The sequence below is a fragment of the Mirounga angustirostris genome, unplaced genomic scaffold, assembly GCF_029215605.1.
Source record: "Mirounga angustirostris isolate CCGP_5_RB_7025 unplaced genomic scaffold, mMirAng1.0.hap1 SCAF_2, whole genome shotgun sequence".
Classification (NCBI taxonomy): Eukaryota; Metazoa; Chordata; class Mammalia; order Carnivora; family Phocidae; genus Mirounga; species Mirounga angustirostris.
Genome location: NW_026991710.1, coordinates 167,123,909 through 167,139,072, shown reverse-complemented (window position 1 = coordinate 167,139,072; position 15,164 = coordinate 167,123,909). Strand labels below are relative to the sequence as shown.

At 46.5% G+C, this 15,164-nt stretch overlaps 1 protein-coding gene across 4 annotated transcripts in view; it reads left to right on the top strand.

Annotated features, from left to right (window-relative positions):
* The window catches only part of PLEKHA2 (pleckstrin homology domain containing A2), a 59,730-nt gene that overhangs the window by 40,274 nt on the left and 4,292 nt on the right, over nt 1-15,164 (top strand). For all 4 annotated transcript variants that reach the window (XM_064585519.1, XM_045879878.3, XM_045879879.3 and 1 more), the window contains 5 exons: nt 502-648; nt 985-1,053; nt 1,458-1,528; nt 5,984-6,047; nt 14,877-14,954. In XM_064585519.1, coding sequence (XP_064441589.1) covers nt 502-648; nt 985-1,053; nt 1,458-1,528; nt 5,984-6,047; nt 14,877-14,954 — 429 coding nt within the window. The remainder of the gene's footprint in view (nt 1-501; nt 649-984; nt 1,054-1,457; nt 1,529-5,983; nt 6,048-14,876; nt 14,955-15,164) is intronic.

The window sequence follows — 15,164 nt, the reverse complement described above, 5'->3', positions numbered from 1 at the left end:
CAGATAGTTGGGGGTGGGGGAGCCAGTGCAGATGGGGTAGTCAAGAAAATCCAGGATGGCGGTGGGTATGAAGAATAGCAGTGCAGAAATCGAGGCCACTGTTATCTTGAGGCTGTGTGGCCAGTATGGTCCTGTACCATATGTGGGAGACTAGCACTTGTAAATCACATGGGAAATGGAGCTGGGGAAGGCAGGTGAGCCTGGAAACAAGCCCACTGTCCCTCCTCCCATTAGGGTGTTTCTCCCCTCTTCTGGTTTGTATTCTCTGTCCTTACCTTTCTGCTGGGTCTGCCCAACTTCCCCGAGCCTTGTTCTGTGACATTACCCAGTACAGTGCCTGACAGGAGCATGCGAATGTTCCCTTTCTTGTTTATTTCTTCCTTAATTGCCATCATGGGTAAAGAGGCAAGAGAGGATTCGCCAGAGAGGGCTGGGTGAGGTACCCGGTTTGCCGCATGAGGAACGAGGGGAGGTGCTAATCCTGATGCTCTTTCCTTGTAGAATGGTGGGGATGGGCAGGAAGGGAGTGAGCCCGGGTCCCACACCATCCTTCGAAGGTCTCAGAGTTACATCCCCACGACAGGCAGCCGTGTTCCCTCCGGGCCCCCCCTCATTAAGAGCGGCTACTGTGTGAAGCAAGGGAATGTGGTAAGTGTTGGCGCTGGGGCTCGAGTGGGTCCTGGCGACTCCTGGGGGCTGTGGGCGTAGCACAGGGGGCAGCTGGCTGGCAGGACGAGCTGCCTTCCTTGGCACTTGGCACTCGCTGCCTCCTAAACTACCTCCCAAACCGGTGGGAGGTTTGGGACTAAACATTCACCCCTGCATGTTGGAGGCATTGCCCCTGATGAGAAGTCTTTGTGGCCCGATGTCTGAATGTGGGCGCCCAGCTTCCTTCCGGCTGGGTACCCAGGACTGTAGAACTAGAACATTCTCTGGAATGCTGGGGCCTCTTCTTAATGTCCTGCTCTTTACTTTTTATTTCAGCGGAAGAGCTGGAAACGTCGCTTCTTTGCACTTGATGACTTTACTATCTGCTACTTCAAGTGTGAGCAGGTTTGTAGGCGCTCTGGGGCCCTTCTGACAGGTCATGGAAGCAAGAGGCCCGTGAATAACAGTCACATGTGTGTGCATGAGTAGAGATGCGGACACACACACGGGCTTAAGAGGTGCCTCCGTCCCACTTCCATCTCTCCTGTGTGCGCATCTTTATATTGATACAGCAACATGGCCTTAACTTCCTCCCTCCCGCTATGCACTGAGCTGCTCCGTGGTCAGAACCACAGCGTACCTTCTTAGAATTTTTTCCTCACTTGATAGTTATTTTGAGACCTTGCCTTGTTTGCAGCCTTGTTTTAGCCAACCAACTCTGACCAGAGAGGTACGTTGGTCAGCTGATCTGGGTTGTGGCATTATATGGATAGCCTCATTTATCTTTCTTTACTTATTTTTTCTACCAGGACCGAGAACCACTGCGCACTATATTTCTCAAGGACGTTCTCAAGACCCATGAGTGTCTGGTCAAATCTGGGTAATCATCTGTGCTTATTCTTTTCTGATAAAAATCCCCCATTTGCCTGCTTAAATCTTCATTTACTACCCTTCTGAGGCTCTATTCAAGAACCTTCTTCCATGCACATGACAGGGGCTGGCATCTCACCGCATCCCACCTGATGCAGCTAAGAGACCATACCGGGCAAGCTTATCTTTTCCCACTACCTTACTCTGGCTCCTGAGGAGATGGGTGGAGCCTATATAATAATTTTCTGGTGGAGAAAAAGAAAGAATATTGGGAAGAAAGAAGAGACTGGTGTTGGGACGCTTCTCAAGTGTTAGATGCTCATTGCCCAGGAGGCCGAGGGCTCCGAGTGGGGACTGTGCCCTTAGGTTTCTCACTTATCAGCACTTCTGGTCAGATCAATGGGATGCCAGTGCCTCTTCCCTGACCTTCTTATGCCTTCTTCTCCTTTTGACAAAATCCCTGATGTCCCCTTAACACAAGGGTGATTCACAGCAACTCTGTGTGTGTGACTCCCTTTGGACATTTCCGCTTCCCATTAGGAAATGATTTACCTTCCGTGTGCCATAGTGCGTGGGATGAGTTTGGGATCTGGGGCCCTGAGGCAAGGGCCTTCCCATATCCAGTACAAATACAGATGCCCTTAGAACTAAACTTCAGAAACCCAAGGGTATCTGGGCATCTAGAAGTCCTCCTTTTGCCCCTTAATCTGCAGGCTTTTTTTTTTTTTTTAAGATTTTATTTATTTATCAGAGAGAGAGCGCACAAGCAGGGGGAGCGGCAGGCAGAGGGAGAAGAAGCAGGCTCCCCACCGAGCAGGGAGCCCGATGTGGGACTTGATCCCAGGACCCTGGGATCATGACCTGAGCTGAAGGCAGACGCTTAACTGTCTGAGCCACCCAGGCGTCCCAATCTGCCGTCTTTAGAGACTGTGTCTTTCTATCCCACGGATGGTGTGAAGTCAAGCCAGCATCATCAGGGAGGCAATTAGCAACAGGCAGACTGTTCTCACGTGGAGGCATGGGACAGTCTCGCATGCCGACAAATGCCACATGACCCAAGGGAGCAGGGACTGAACTGGGGCTGTATTGACTCTTGAAAATGACAGTTGCAGAGTAGAGATTAGGGAAGTTCCCGGTGGCAATTTGTCATCTGTGCAAGTGGCCATAGAGGGAAGTTCAGAAGTGTGGTCCAGACATTGATGGTGGGCAGAGGAGAGATTGGACATGGCTCATCCTCAGAGACGGTTCCTGCCTCCCCTGACTCCAGAGGGCCCATGCGGGCAGGTAGCTGTATGGCTATCTGGGCATGGTGGGCAGCTTAGCGAGCCCAGACGACGTTCAGTCCCAAGAGTGCTCCGCCCTTGGCCGGAGTCCCTCGCTGCCAGAGCCAGACTGAATTCTTTTTTTTTTTAAAGATTTTATTTATTTATTTGAGAGAGAGAATGAGATAGAGAGAACATGAGAGGGGGGAGGGTCAGAGGGAGAAGCAGGCTCCTCGCTGAGCAGGGAACCCGATGCGGGACTCGATCCCGGGACTCCAGGATCATAACCTGAGCCGAAGGCAGTTGCTTAACCAACTGAGCCACCCAGGCGCCCCTAGACTGAATTCTTAGTGAAGGAATTAAGGGAACTGAAGATCATCAGGGAAGGAAGTCTGCAAGGCTCTGCAGGCTCCAGGCCTCTGAGAATGTGCGGCCTCCCCAGACCCAGTCAGGAAGCTTTAGGGCATCTGTGTAGTCCTCAAACATTTGTTAAATTGAGTTCAATCAAATTGAACTGAACCGAATTGAAAGGCGACCCGTAGCCTGGGAAGTAGATGTGATAAGGGCGGGGATTTCCTCCCTGCTTTGCGTTCACCTCCTCGGTAGTTGATGACACGAGTGTGCTGTATGTGTGTGAGTAATTGAAGAAGCTAACACATTTTAGCCAGAAAGAAGAGCCATCTCCACTCAGACAGTAATGACGGTCAGTGAAATGTACTTCAAGTGACCGCTATACGCCGTACATTGTAGTGGATGCCTTAGACACTTTATACCCTGATCTTTGGGCTGGCCAGCCTGATAAGGGAGGTCTTCTCATCTCCACTTTACAGCTGGGGTACAAAGGCTCACAAAGATTTTAAAATATTCCTAAAATACCTTTTCTCTAAGTGGAGTCGGGATTTGACCCCAGGTCCTTCTGACCCCCGTCTTGCTGTCCCTTCCCACGTGGGTCTTTAGTCTCACGTTCCTCCTCTGCCCAGTGCCCATGTCACCCAGGGCCCAGTGCCTGCCACGTCCTTCCAAGTCTTCATTCCCGAAGCCAACTCTGCCTGTGATCAGTCCTTTTTTGGAATTATTCTCACTCTTGGCGTACAACACACAGTCTGACATCTAATTGTATAGTTTTGCTTTTTTTGGTTCTTTTATTGGGAAGGAGTTAGACCTTGCCCTCCTTATGTATTGCCCACAGCACCAGGATACACACAGCAGGCACTTAACACTGTAAATAATTTAGGCTGATTTGAGGTTTGTCACTGAGCACCAGCTACTTCTCACCTTCTTCCTTGCAGAAGTCAGGATTCTTCTCCAAACTCACACCCAGTTTGAAGCATCTTAAGGTAGTCTGATCTCTCCTTCCACTTCTCATTAGCTTCCTGTCTCTGCCCAGGACAGGGTGATACACAGGGGGAATTTCTTTCTTTTTTTTTTTTTTTTTTAAAGATTTTATTTATTTGAGGGAGAGAGCGAGCACGATCGCGTGTGTGAGTCGGGGGGGGGGAGTGGCAGAGGAAGAGGGATAAGCAGACTCCCCAGTGAATGGGGACCCCAACACGGGGCTCGATCCCAAGATCCCAGGATCATGACCTGAACCGAAGTCAGATGCTTCACCGACTGAGCCACCCAGCACCCCACAGAGCGGGAATTTAATGAAGCTGATAAGGTGGCTGCTTGTGGGGAGGAAGGTTTTGGAAATGAGAGTTGGTTCCCTTAGGAGAGGCAAGCGGTAGTGGAGTAATTAAAAGCATAGACTCTGGAGTCAGACCTGGGTTCAAATCCTTGCTCTGCTGTTTACTAACTTTGGCGCCAAGTCACATAACCTCTCTGAGCCTGGGTTTCCTCATCCGCAAGGTAGGGAAAATCCTAAGTTCTTTATTGGATTGTTGTAAAGATTGGATGAGACAACACCCACAAAAGCACTCAAAGAAGAGATCGGTGGGGGGCGCCTGGGTGGCTCAGTTGGTTAAGCGACTGCCTTCGGCTCAGGTCATGATCCTGGAGTCCCGGGATCGAGTCCCGCATCGGGCTCCCTGCTTGGCAGGGAGTCTGCTTCTCCCTCTGACCCTCCTCCTTCTCATGCTCTCTGTCTCTCATTCTCTCTCTCTCTCAAATAAATAAATAAAATCTTTAAAAAAAAAAAAAAACAAAACAGATTGGTAGTTGCCGGGAGTGGGGGGGTGGGCAAAATGGGTGAAGGGGGGGTCAAAAGGTACAAACTTCCATTATAAAATAGATAGGTCCTAGGGATGTAATGTACAGTATGGTAACTATAATTAATAATGCTGTATTGTACATTTGAAAGTTGCTGAGAGAGTAGACCTTAAAAGTTCTCATCACAAGAAAAAAAGAACTTGTAGCTATGTGTGGTGATGGATGTCAGCTAGACCTCTTGTGATCAGTTCACAATCTATACAAATGTTGGATCATTGTGTTGCATACCTGAAACTAACAAAATGTTACATGTCAAATCTCTCTCTGTATATTTATATATAAATAATATCTTCATAGTAATAAATATAGAAAATAAATAATTGATTAGTTATATTTACATATTTATAAAACCAATAAAATGTTCATCTGCTTGACCCTGAAAAAAAACCACTTAAAGCAGTGCTTTGCACAAAGAACCATACATCTTAGCCACTAAAAAAAACCCCACAGGGACGCCTGGTGGCTTAGTTGGTTAGGTGTCTGAGTCTTGGTTTTGGCTGGGGTCATGATCTCAGGGTTGTGAGATCAAGCCCTGTCTGGAGCCCCACATGGAGCCCTGAGTCGGGCTCCGAGCTCGGCGGGCAGTCTACCTGAGATTCTCTCCCTTCCCTCTCTCTTTGCTCCTCCCCTGTGCCCCCTCTCTCTCTCAAATAAATACATAAATCTTTAGAAAATAATAAAAAATACCCCTCCCCCCACAACTGTAGGTGTTACGGGATGTGGTGGGTATTAGGCAGGAGGTTTTAGAGGGAAAGGAACTTTATCTTGTTACAACTGGCGGTGGGGTGTATGTGTGGGGTTTCCATGGGCATGGCGAAACCTCCTGGGAGCCTGTAGGAAGTGAAGCTAGAGGAGACCCCCTCATGTTTTTTGAGGCAGAGACTGGAGGAGGAATGACCTGGGAGCCCCCAAAACTCTGGAGCCTTGACTTAGGATGAATCAGGTCCTCATTGTGCACGCGGGCATGCCTGGTAACTTTCTTTCTCTTTGTCTAGTGATCTCTTAATGAGGGACAACCTGTTTGAAATCATAACAAGCTCCAGGACCTTCTACATACAGGTAAAAAGCTCACTCTGAGAAGACTCTGGTGTTCTGTCTCTGTGAGGGGTGTGCTAAAAGGTCTCGCCCTTTCCTCTGCTTTCTCTTTTATTTTGTTTAAAGTTTCTAGGTGGTAAATTTAGCCCCCGATTGTCAGTCTGAGTCCCATTTTATTCTCAACAGGATGTTTGCCAGAAGCTTCCCAACCATGAAATAGTGAGAGCAGGTTGAGCCTCTGAACTGGGGAATGCGAGTTTGTACTAGCTGTTTCAGCTGGTGGGCGCCAGCTAAGCAGAGAAAAGGAGAACTAGCCAGGGGTTTCACTTCTCCTTTGGAGGGTATTTATAAGCCCCGCCTGTGTGGACATCTCTGTGTGCGGAAGGACAAAAGCCCAGAGGGCCCTGTGCCGGCACCAGGTGCAAAGCCCAGCTGCACAGAGAAAGTCATTGTTTGGGCTCTGACAGTTCAGCTCTCTGAAGCTTCTCCCTTCACCCACAGCTTTGGAGCTCTCCCAGCTCTTCCTCAAATCATAGGAGCTAGAAAAGCAGATCCCCAAGCAGGGCCTAAACTCTCAGTGCCAAGTCCGTACCCGAGCCGGCCTGGCAATCCACGGAACATGCCTCGATCCACACAGCATCATGATAATGCCTCATTTCCGGCATACGGGCTGCCATGCAGTGCGTTGGTTTAGATGTGGGGGTCCCCAGCCGAGGCTTTTCAGGGTTCCCAGTGCCCTTTCTTTGTTCCAGGTGTCAATCCCCACTAAGTACCATCCTTTCCACAGGGCCCCCCCCACCCCATTTCTTGGGCAGCAGGGTTCCCAGTGCCCTTTCTTTGTTCCAGGTGTCAGTCCCCACTAAGTACCATCCCTTCCACAGGGCCCCCCCACCCCATTTCTTGGGCAGCAGCTCCATAATCCTGACCCCTCCGAGCTGGTCCTCCTGCTCCCCCGCCCCCCAGCCGAGCAGACATGCTGGCAGCTTTAACTATCCCTGGGCTCTGCTCATTGACCCAAGCATGTGTCACTGGGGAAGAGAGAGATAAGGGAGCTGTGGCTAGCATTGCTGGGGTTGTTAGAGCTGGTTCCATTGTCATTTGAGGACAAAGTTTAAGCTGTAGGTTCAAAACAATTTCCAGTCCTTGCATTTAGCAGGCATATGCAGGGTATCCTTAGAATGCCAGGCATTTTGCCTCATACTGGGGACACTGTTAAACAGAACAGATACTGAACCAGAGGGAGAGAGATGTTGTCAAGTAAACAGGCAATTGCAACAGTGTGATGGGGTGGGGGAAGGGAGTATTGGGTAGATGAACGCTGCAGGGGGGTTTAGGGCAGTGAAACTATATGACACTTTAATGGCAGATGCATGAAATAGAACTTTATAGCACAAGGTAAAGTAAAGAGTAGAAAACTTTAATATATGTGAATTAAAAAAAAAATCACTTAGGAGGTCAGGTGATTCGAGCACGGCATGCAGATGATGACAAAAGACCTAAATGCATTATGAGTATGGAACAACCTCACTGAAGGGGCTGAGGGAATGAATAAAAAAAAAAGCAAAAACCGAGAAAACCAGTGTGCTTAGTGCTATCATTACAGTGAGTGGTGGTTGTCATGGGAACCCATAAAAAGGGCACCTTCTCCTGTCTCAGGGAGTCAGGGGAGGTTTCCTGAAGGAAGGCACATCTAAACCGAGTCCATTGGGGGAAGAGTGGCCCAGGCAGAGGGAACAGCATGTGTGAACAAGCCTGGAGATAAAAGGAGCACAGAGCACATGCAAGACTGGGGCCCCCATACAGAGGGCGCATGCCTTATAGCCCTTGTCAAAGAGCTTGTACTTTATCCTGAAGGTTCAGGCCCCTTGAGGTGGAGCCAGGGGAGTGGCCCAATCAGGTCTGCCTTCTAAAAATACCACCTGGGTAAATGCTCTAACTTTCAAGCCTTGTTTTCGTCATCTGTAAAGTGGAGGTGATATCCCTCAACCTGACCCCGTTACTGGTGTGCTGGCTGTGAGTTTCCAGGCCCAGTGAAGTACAGACACAGATGAGGGAGGGTAAGACAGGAGGCAGGGAGAGCAGTTTGGGGGCTGTCGTCGTAATTCGGGTCAGGGATGAAGGAAGCTTGAACCAGGAAGGATGGAGAGAAGTGGACAATTTAAAAGCTACTGAAGAGTATTTTCTGGGACTTGGTTGTGGGTTGGATGTGGGGTGAGGGGAGACGGGGGAGGTGAGGACACTGCTGGGTGTTTGGCCTGGGCCTCAGGGTGCCTGATGGCAGCCGTCACTCAGACCGGAGCACGGGAGGAGGGACTGGTGAGCGGAAAGGCAGCCTTCGTGTTGGGGGTTCTGAGTTGACAGTGTCTGTGGGACATTTGAGTTGACATGTTATGAAGGTCCTCAGAGAGACAGTGCCTGACACATGGGTGGTATGAAATAAGTATTTGTCAAGTGAAAGATTATGCTGGGAAAGAGCTTTGGACAAGAGAGAGTGATTTGGGAAACAAGAACTCCAACAAAAACAATGTTCAAAACACTTTTGAACAAAGCGTGTGCACACTTACCAGAAGCTTCTCATCACTTCTGCCCTCCTTTGACTTCTGCTCCCACATTTCTGGGATAACAGAACACTAGCATCACCCTGAAATAAACAAATGAGCGAATGGACAAGTCTGTTAATAGCACCTAACTCAAAGAGAACAGAAGATTGAGAAGAATATGGAGTAAAAATCCTTAAGAATACATATTAATTTATTGTCAGATAGCAACTAAAAACTCATTTATGTTGACACAAGTAATATTTTATGAAAAACAGGTATATTTCTAAAACAAAAAAAGCAACAAGAGTAGCATTGTTTTTTACATTTCTGCAAATCTCTTTAATGGCTGGCTTACTAGAGGACAGCAGGATTCTCTATCTGCTCCTGCATTCTATCTGTGGCCATATGTTGTTTTGGTTGAAGGATATGAAGAAAATCTGGCCTCTCACAGATATGTATTTGGAAAAAAGGAATATTTTAATAGCTTTTTCAGATAATTGTGGATATTTTTCTCTGATTCGATATCAAAACTTGACAAGTGATATTTTCTTAATGTTTAGGTGCAGTGTGCTATTTGGAAGCCAATATCAATATCCATAAACTTTCAGTCTTACACGAAAATCTACTGGTCAGTTTTGCACTTTGAATGGATCCTTTTTACCAGTGCATGATTTTGTAACTGTGTGCACTGGTCATTAGGAAAATAGTGGTCTGACTGAGGTATGCAGACCTTCCAAATGTTGACACATTTTATTATATAATATCAAAAAATCACCTTTGTTAATATCATCGCAAGGATCCTCATCAACAAAGTCGTTAAGTACAGAAAGCTGTCAAGCTTATGGAGGAGGATACCACTTTTTGGAATTCTAATTTTGTTTGCAAGCTCAAAATTCATCATCGGCAAAAAAATACTTTCATGATTTTGCTTGACTAAATGGACTCCTTTCATTCATTTTTGAGAAAAAGTCCACCATATGCCTAAGTCTGAGTAAGTTTGACAGATAGTTTGTCAGTCATTTGTTCCAAGGAAAAATTGTGTCTCATGCAGAAGGTAAAAGCATAGAATGACTCCTCCTACAGTGTGGTGCCAGCAACTTTTGCCACCATGCCTCAGTGGTATTCTGACCTGCTTCCTAGTGTATGTTCAGTAAATCTGCCTGAAAGAACCGCGTATGCTCGGTACCCAGGGAAGCTAGCCCAGAGAGCCGGGCAGCTGGAGGCAGAGCAAACAGGCTCCTTGGACAGGGCACGGAGGCTTGGGCAACAACATGGCGCTGGCTTCCAACTGCTGAGGTGTTGGTCACTTACCTTCTGTCACACATGCCTTCTATGTCACGCTTCCGTATAATTTGAACCCTGGGATGCTACCGTTTGTTGGACACTCAGTTGTGAGAGGCACGGTGCTAAGGAGTTTACAGGCAGCATATCACTTAACTTCTCAGCAATCTCTTGAGGACATCTCCATTTTACAGATAAGGAAACGGAGTGTCTGAAGGTAAATTATTTGTTCGAGGTCATAAACCTGAATTGTGGAACTGATTAGGAAGGCACCTAATCGGGTGCTAGATCAGGACCTATTCACTTGTGTTGTTTAAAAGCAGCTTGGTACAAAATCAGGGAGACAAACCGTAAGAGACTCTTAATCATAGGAAACGGACTGAGGGGTGCTGGAGGGGAGGGAGGGTGGGGTACCTGGGTGCTGGACATTAAGGAGGGCACGTGATGGAATGAGCACTGGGTGTTATATAAGACCGATGAGTCACTGACCTCTACCTCAGAAACCAATAATACATCATATGTTATTAATTGCATTTAAATTGAAAAGAATATATAAAAAAAATAAAAGCAGCTTGGTGCAGAGCCCAAGATGTAGAGGGTGTGGCCATAGATGACCAGGAGAGACCAGCTTGGGAGCACTGGCTGTCATGGCAGGTGGATCGTGGTGACCAAGATCCAGGATCTGGCAGTAATCAGGTATCTAAGCTTGGCGAGTTAGCAAACTGATCAGCCTGTAGACGGTTCTCAGTTCTGGGCAAGGGTTCAAGATGAGATTTCAGTCCTTGGAATACAAGGCATGCAGGGTTCACCATTTCTCTATTTCCCAGTCATAGAAGGTCAGGGGTATTATGTTGGAGGATTTAGTTATTCTAGATGAGAAATGTAGTGCAGGCTGGTTTGGGTAACTTGGCATACGCCCAGTTGCCAGAACTAGGGGTCCGTGTCAGGATAAGAATAGTAATAAGAGGGCTCCCATGTGGATTGCAGAGTGCCGGGCTAGAACTCTTTGGATACTTACTGTTTTAATTTAGACTATAGGGTGAATGACATCACTTAGAACTATGTAGTGTACAGCCTAGACAGTTGGATGTGGCCGGGCTGTGTCTAAAAACGGGATTGGGTCCTGGGAAGAGGGCAGGGATTATTAGCTTTTAGGAAGGGGGGCAGCGCAGAGGTGGGGAATAGAATGCAGAAGGAGCATCCTACAAATGTTGGACAGCTGCAGCAGAAGCCACCCCGGAAGGTACTGGAGGCTTGTTACTGATGACCTCTGGAATTCATTGCTTCAAACTGTTGCATTTGTTATGGTACTGGGTTTATTGTAGGTGCTCAGTAAAAAAGCTCATTGGACTACGATAAACCTCAGGCTGCCGTGGTTCCTTTTAATATCCTTTGTTCCTCTCACCTCAAAAACTGTTCTCAAGGACAGAAACCTTACTTTTCCTTTCTAACCAAGTGCCAGAAACAAATGCACACACTTAAGCACGCCAGGAAGAGATGAAGGAGCGTGGCAATTCCCCTTTTGTTCTACTGAGTTTTAAGCATCTTTTAGACTTTTCATAATTCATCATGGGGTGCGTGGACTTCAGCTCTGTTTTTTACTTCTGGTTCACCTTTGTGATGGTGTTTTAAGATGTTTTTGGGTTTTTGATGAAAGCTAAGCACAGGCTTTCCATTAAAGATAGACATACACATACGCCATATGTTTGCATACAGTTTTTAAGGTTTCACTGAATTTTTGTTGCCAGTGAATCCAAGTTCTAAAACTACTAATAGAGATTACAGTTGTGATCTCAATAAAGTGATAGTCTCTTTTTTCTCATTCTTATCACAATATTTGCTTTTCTTTTTAAATAATATTTTATTTTATTTTATTTTATATTATTTTTTAAGTAGGCTCCATGCCCAGTGTGGAGCCCAACGCAGGGCTTGAACTCAAAACCGTGAGATTGAGACCTGAGCTGAGATCAAGAGTCAGATGCTTAACTGACTAAGCCACCCAGGCACCCCCGGAATAATATTTAAAATAACATTTGTTAAACATTAAAATAATGCTTACTAATGTTTATTACTATCCTCCTGGCTGGATTAACTCTATAGGTTATCTGACAGAAAATGTCCTTAAGCAGGATTAGAGAATTGGGGAAAAAACATAATTAGCAAACAGTTTCCATCTTTATTAATTACTAATTTTTTTTTTTAAAGATTTTATTTATTTGACAGAGAGAGAGAGACAGCCAGAGAGACAACACAAGCAGGGAGAGCAGGAAAGGGAGAAGCAGCCTTCCTGCAGAGCAGGGATTCTGATGTGGGGCTCGATACAAGGACCACAGGATCATGACCTGAGCCGAAGGCAGATGCTTAACCATTTGAGCCACCCAGGCGCCCCAATTACTAAATGTTTTAAGATAGAGATTTAATTATTTTGCCCATCATGTTCGCAAAGACTTTAAAAATTGTAATACTTAATTCTAGCAAGGGTGCACATAAAAAAATAATATATTGGTGGCAAGTGAAATCTATCTTTTTGGCCAGAAATCTCTCTGGCCAGATGTAACAAGAGCCTTAAAAGAATGCATATTCTTTAGTAATTTTCCCAGGAGCTGAAGAATCATAAGAATGAAAAAAACCTTTGTGCACAAAGGTGTGAATAGCAGCGTTACTTATATGAGAGAGGAATTGGAAACAATTTAAATGTGTTTTAGAGGATTTTGATTCTTGTGTCTGGCTCCCCAGATGTTAAGTCAGGTGGTGCCTTGTTTTCTCTTCCTCAGTGGCTCCTTGCTAGATGGAGACTGGGGTGAAGACCGCTAGGCTCGTGGGGTGGTGGGTTCCTGGACAGACATATGAGGGCATTGGTGGGGTCTCAAAGGACAGTCAGGTGGCCTGTGGCTTGTGGGACATTTGACGTGGGGGGTGCTATGTTGTGCTTGGGTGGTGGAGGGGGTACAAGTAGCTTAATAGCCCTGGAAACTGTCGTCATGTGGATTGTGCAGTCTGTTTCATGAAAATCCTGGACCTCCTGCATGATGTGGGAAACATTTGTCTCTCCCTCAGCTCCTGTCTCCATGTCTCCCAATCCTCTGACATTTCTCCCTACCAAATCCTCTGTCTCCCTAGAAAGAAAATCTCTGAGAAATGCTTTTCTACTAGTGGACAATTTAATTACCTCCATCTCATTCAATTCAAAGAAGCCAAATAGGTTATCTTATTTGATCTGGACAATTTGATCCTTAGGGAATTATCTGCAGTTTGAGTATGAGGAAGCAGAAAAAAAGTCTCAGGGAGAGGCCAATTAACATATATGTGTTATATACATAGTGTTGGAATTTAAGGCTTCATTTGTGTCCCTCGTGTAATAATAGTAACAACAATAACTAATACTTTCTGTTCAAAGTGCTTTACCTAAATGAGTTCATTGCATTTTCCCAGTGGCTCTACTTGTGGAACAGGCTAGCCCTGAGATTAGTAAAATAACTTCTGGAAGAATCTTGGACAGCTTATCCTGTTTATCTTCTTGGACTAGGGATGGATTTATCTTTTTCTTGGAAAACCAACCACCAGGTTGTCACACAACTGGGAAAAGCCCAGGGGAGAGAGAATACAAGGAATTTGCAGCTTTAGCATGTGAGAGAGGTGTTCACCTTGTTGCTATACCCGCTTAACCCAGTGTGCCAGGATGTGAAACTATTTCTTTTCTTTTTTTTTTTTTTTAAAAGATTCCATTTATTTATTTGGGAGAGAGAGCATGAGAGGGAGCAGGAGTGGGGGGGGGTGCAGAGGCAGAGGGACAAGCAGACTCCTCGCTGAGCTGGGAGCCCTACACGGGGCTTGATCCCAGGACCCTGAGATCATGACCTGAGCAGAAGGCAGACACCTAACCAACTGAGCCACCCAGGCGCCCCTGAAACCATTTCTTTTCTAAGTGTCTTCTGCACACACCTAACTCATGAGGGTTGGTTTGGGATGACAGAAAGGGGTAGGAGCACCAGTTTGAGGATTTAAAAAAAACTAGTCATGTTTTATTCTGATACAGTGCAACATGAAAGAATCATCGGGGGGATGGGGAAAGTGAGGGGCCTATGTGGAGAATTTTGCAGGCTGGAATGCGGCATTTACATATACCTTGCTTAGGAAAAGGTACACACTTGTGATTTTGGGTAGGGCTGTTAGGGGAAGGCACAGGGAGCAGAGAGAGATTAACAAATGGAAATTTCTGGAGGTCAGGGATTTGGTCTTCGTCTCATCTCTGTGCCTGGCATCTGATGCCACGTGTAAGACCGAGGAGGGCCGCAGCAAACATTTGCAAGGTTCACTTGAATGCAACTCCTATAAAGCTGGAAGGCGCTGAGAATTCTGAGGGCTCCACCTGCAGCCGCTTGGCCATTTGATTTTCCTTTCTTCATAGAGCCGCTGCTGCCCCCTTCTGGGGTTGGTAGGTATTTCTGGGGGATATGCTTTTTAATGGCTCAGCAGTGTCCTACACGATGGTAAGCTTGTTGCTCTGAGTCTACCAACTCTCCAGGCCTGGATGGAGTCCGGACAGACCCAGGTCGCTTGTTCTCTGAGGGAAGCCTTGTTCCTGGAGATAATATGTATCTTGGAGGATTTGCGGAGGATTTGGCTTTAGTGGGACTGGAGTTGAAAAAGGGATTATTCTGTTTGGATAGCTGTGGTAGAAAGATGCTTGCATTGGGAGTCAGGAGAACTGGAATCTAGACCAACCATAAATGTTGAGCTTTGGCTCAACATTTTCCTTTTCTGTAAAGGCCGGTTGTGTTCCAGAGAGGGTGAGGGGCTTCAGCAGGAATGGCCTCTGCCCCACTTGGAGCTGTTTTATTTATGGGGTGTCAAATATGAGTTTGCAGGAAACAAATGTCCTCAAAAGTCTGCGAGCCACTGGACGACATGATCTCTGGGCTCCTTCCAGCTCTAATGGTGTGATTTTATAAACTTAGAATTGAACCACAGACTTGTGAGCTGAAATCATAATGCCAAACATTTCTCCCTAAGTGCTAAGGCTGTTTTGCAGGCGGACAGTCCAGAAGATATGCACAGCTGGATTAAGGAGATCGGGGCAGCTGTCCAGGCCCTCAAGTGCCACCCCAGAGTAAGTCACTTCCTTTCTGGTACATGGTCACTGTCAACTTAGAGATGAATTCTCTCTGAGTGGGCAGGTTTTTTTTTTTTTTTTTTTAAGATTTTATTTATTTGACAGAGAGAGAGAGAGCGAGAGCAGGAACACAAGCAGGGGGAGTGGGAGAGGGAGAAGCAGGCTTCCCGCCGAGCAGGGAGCCCGATGTGGGACTCCATCCCAGGA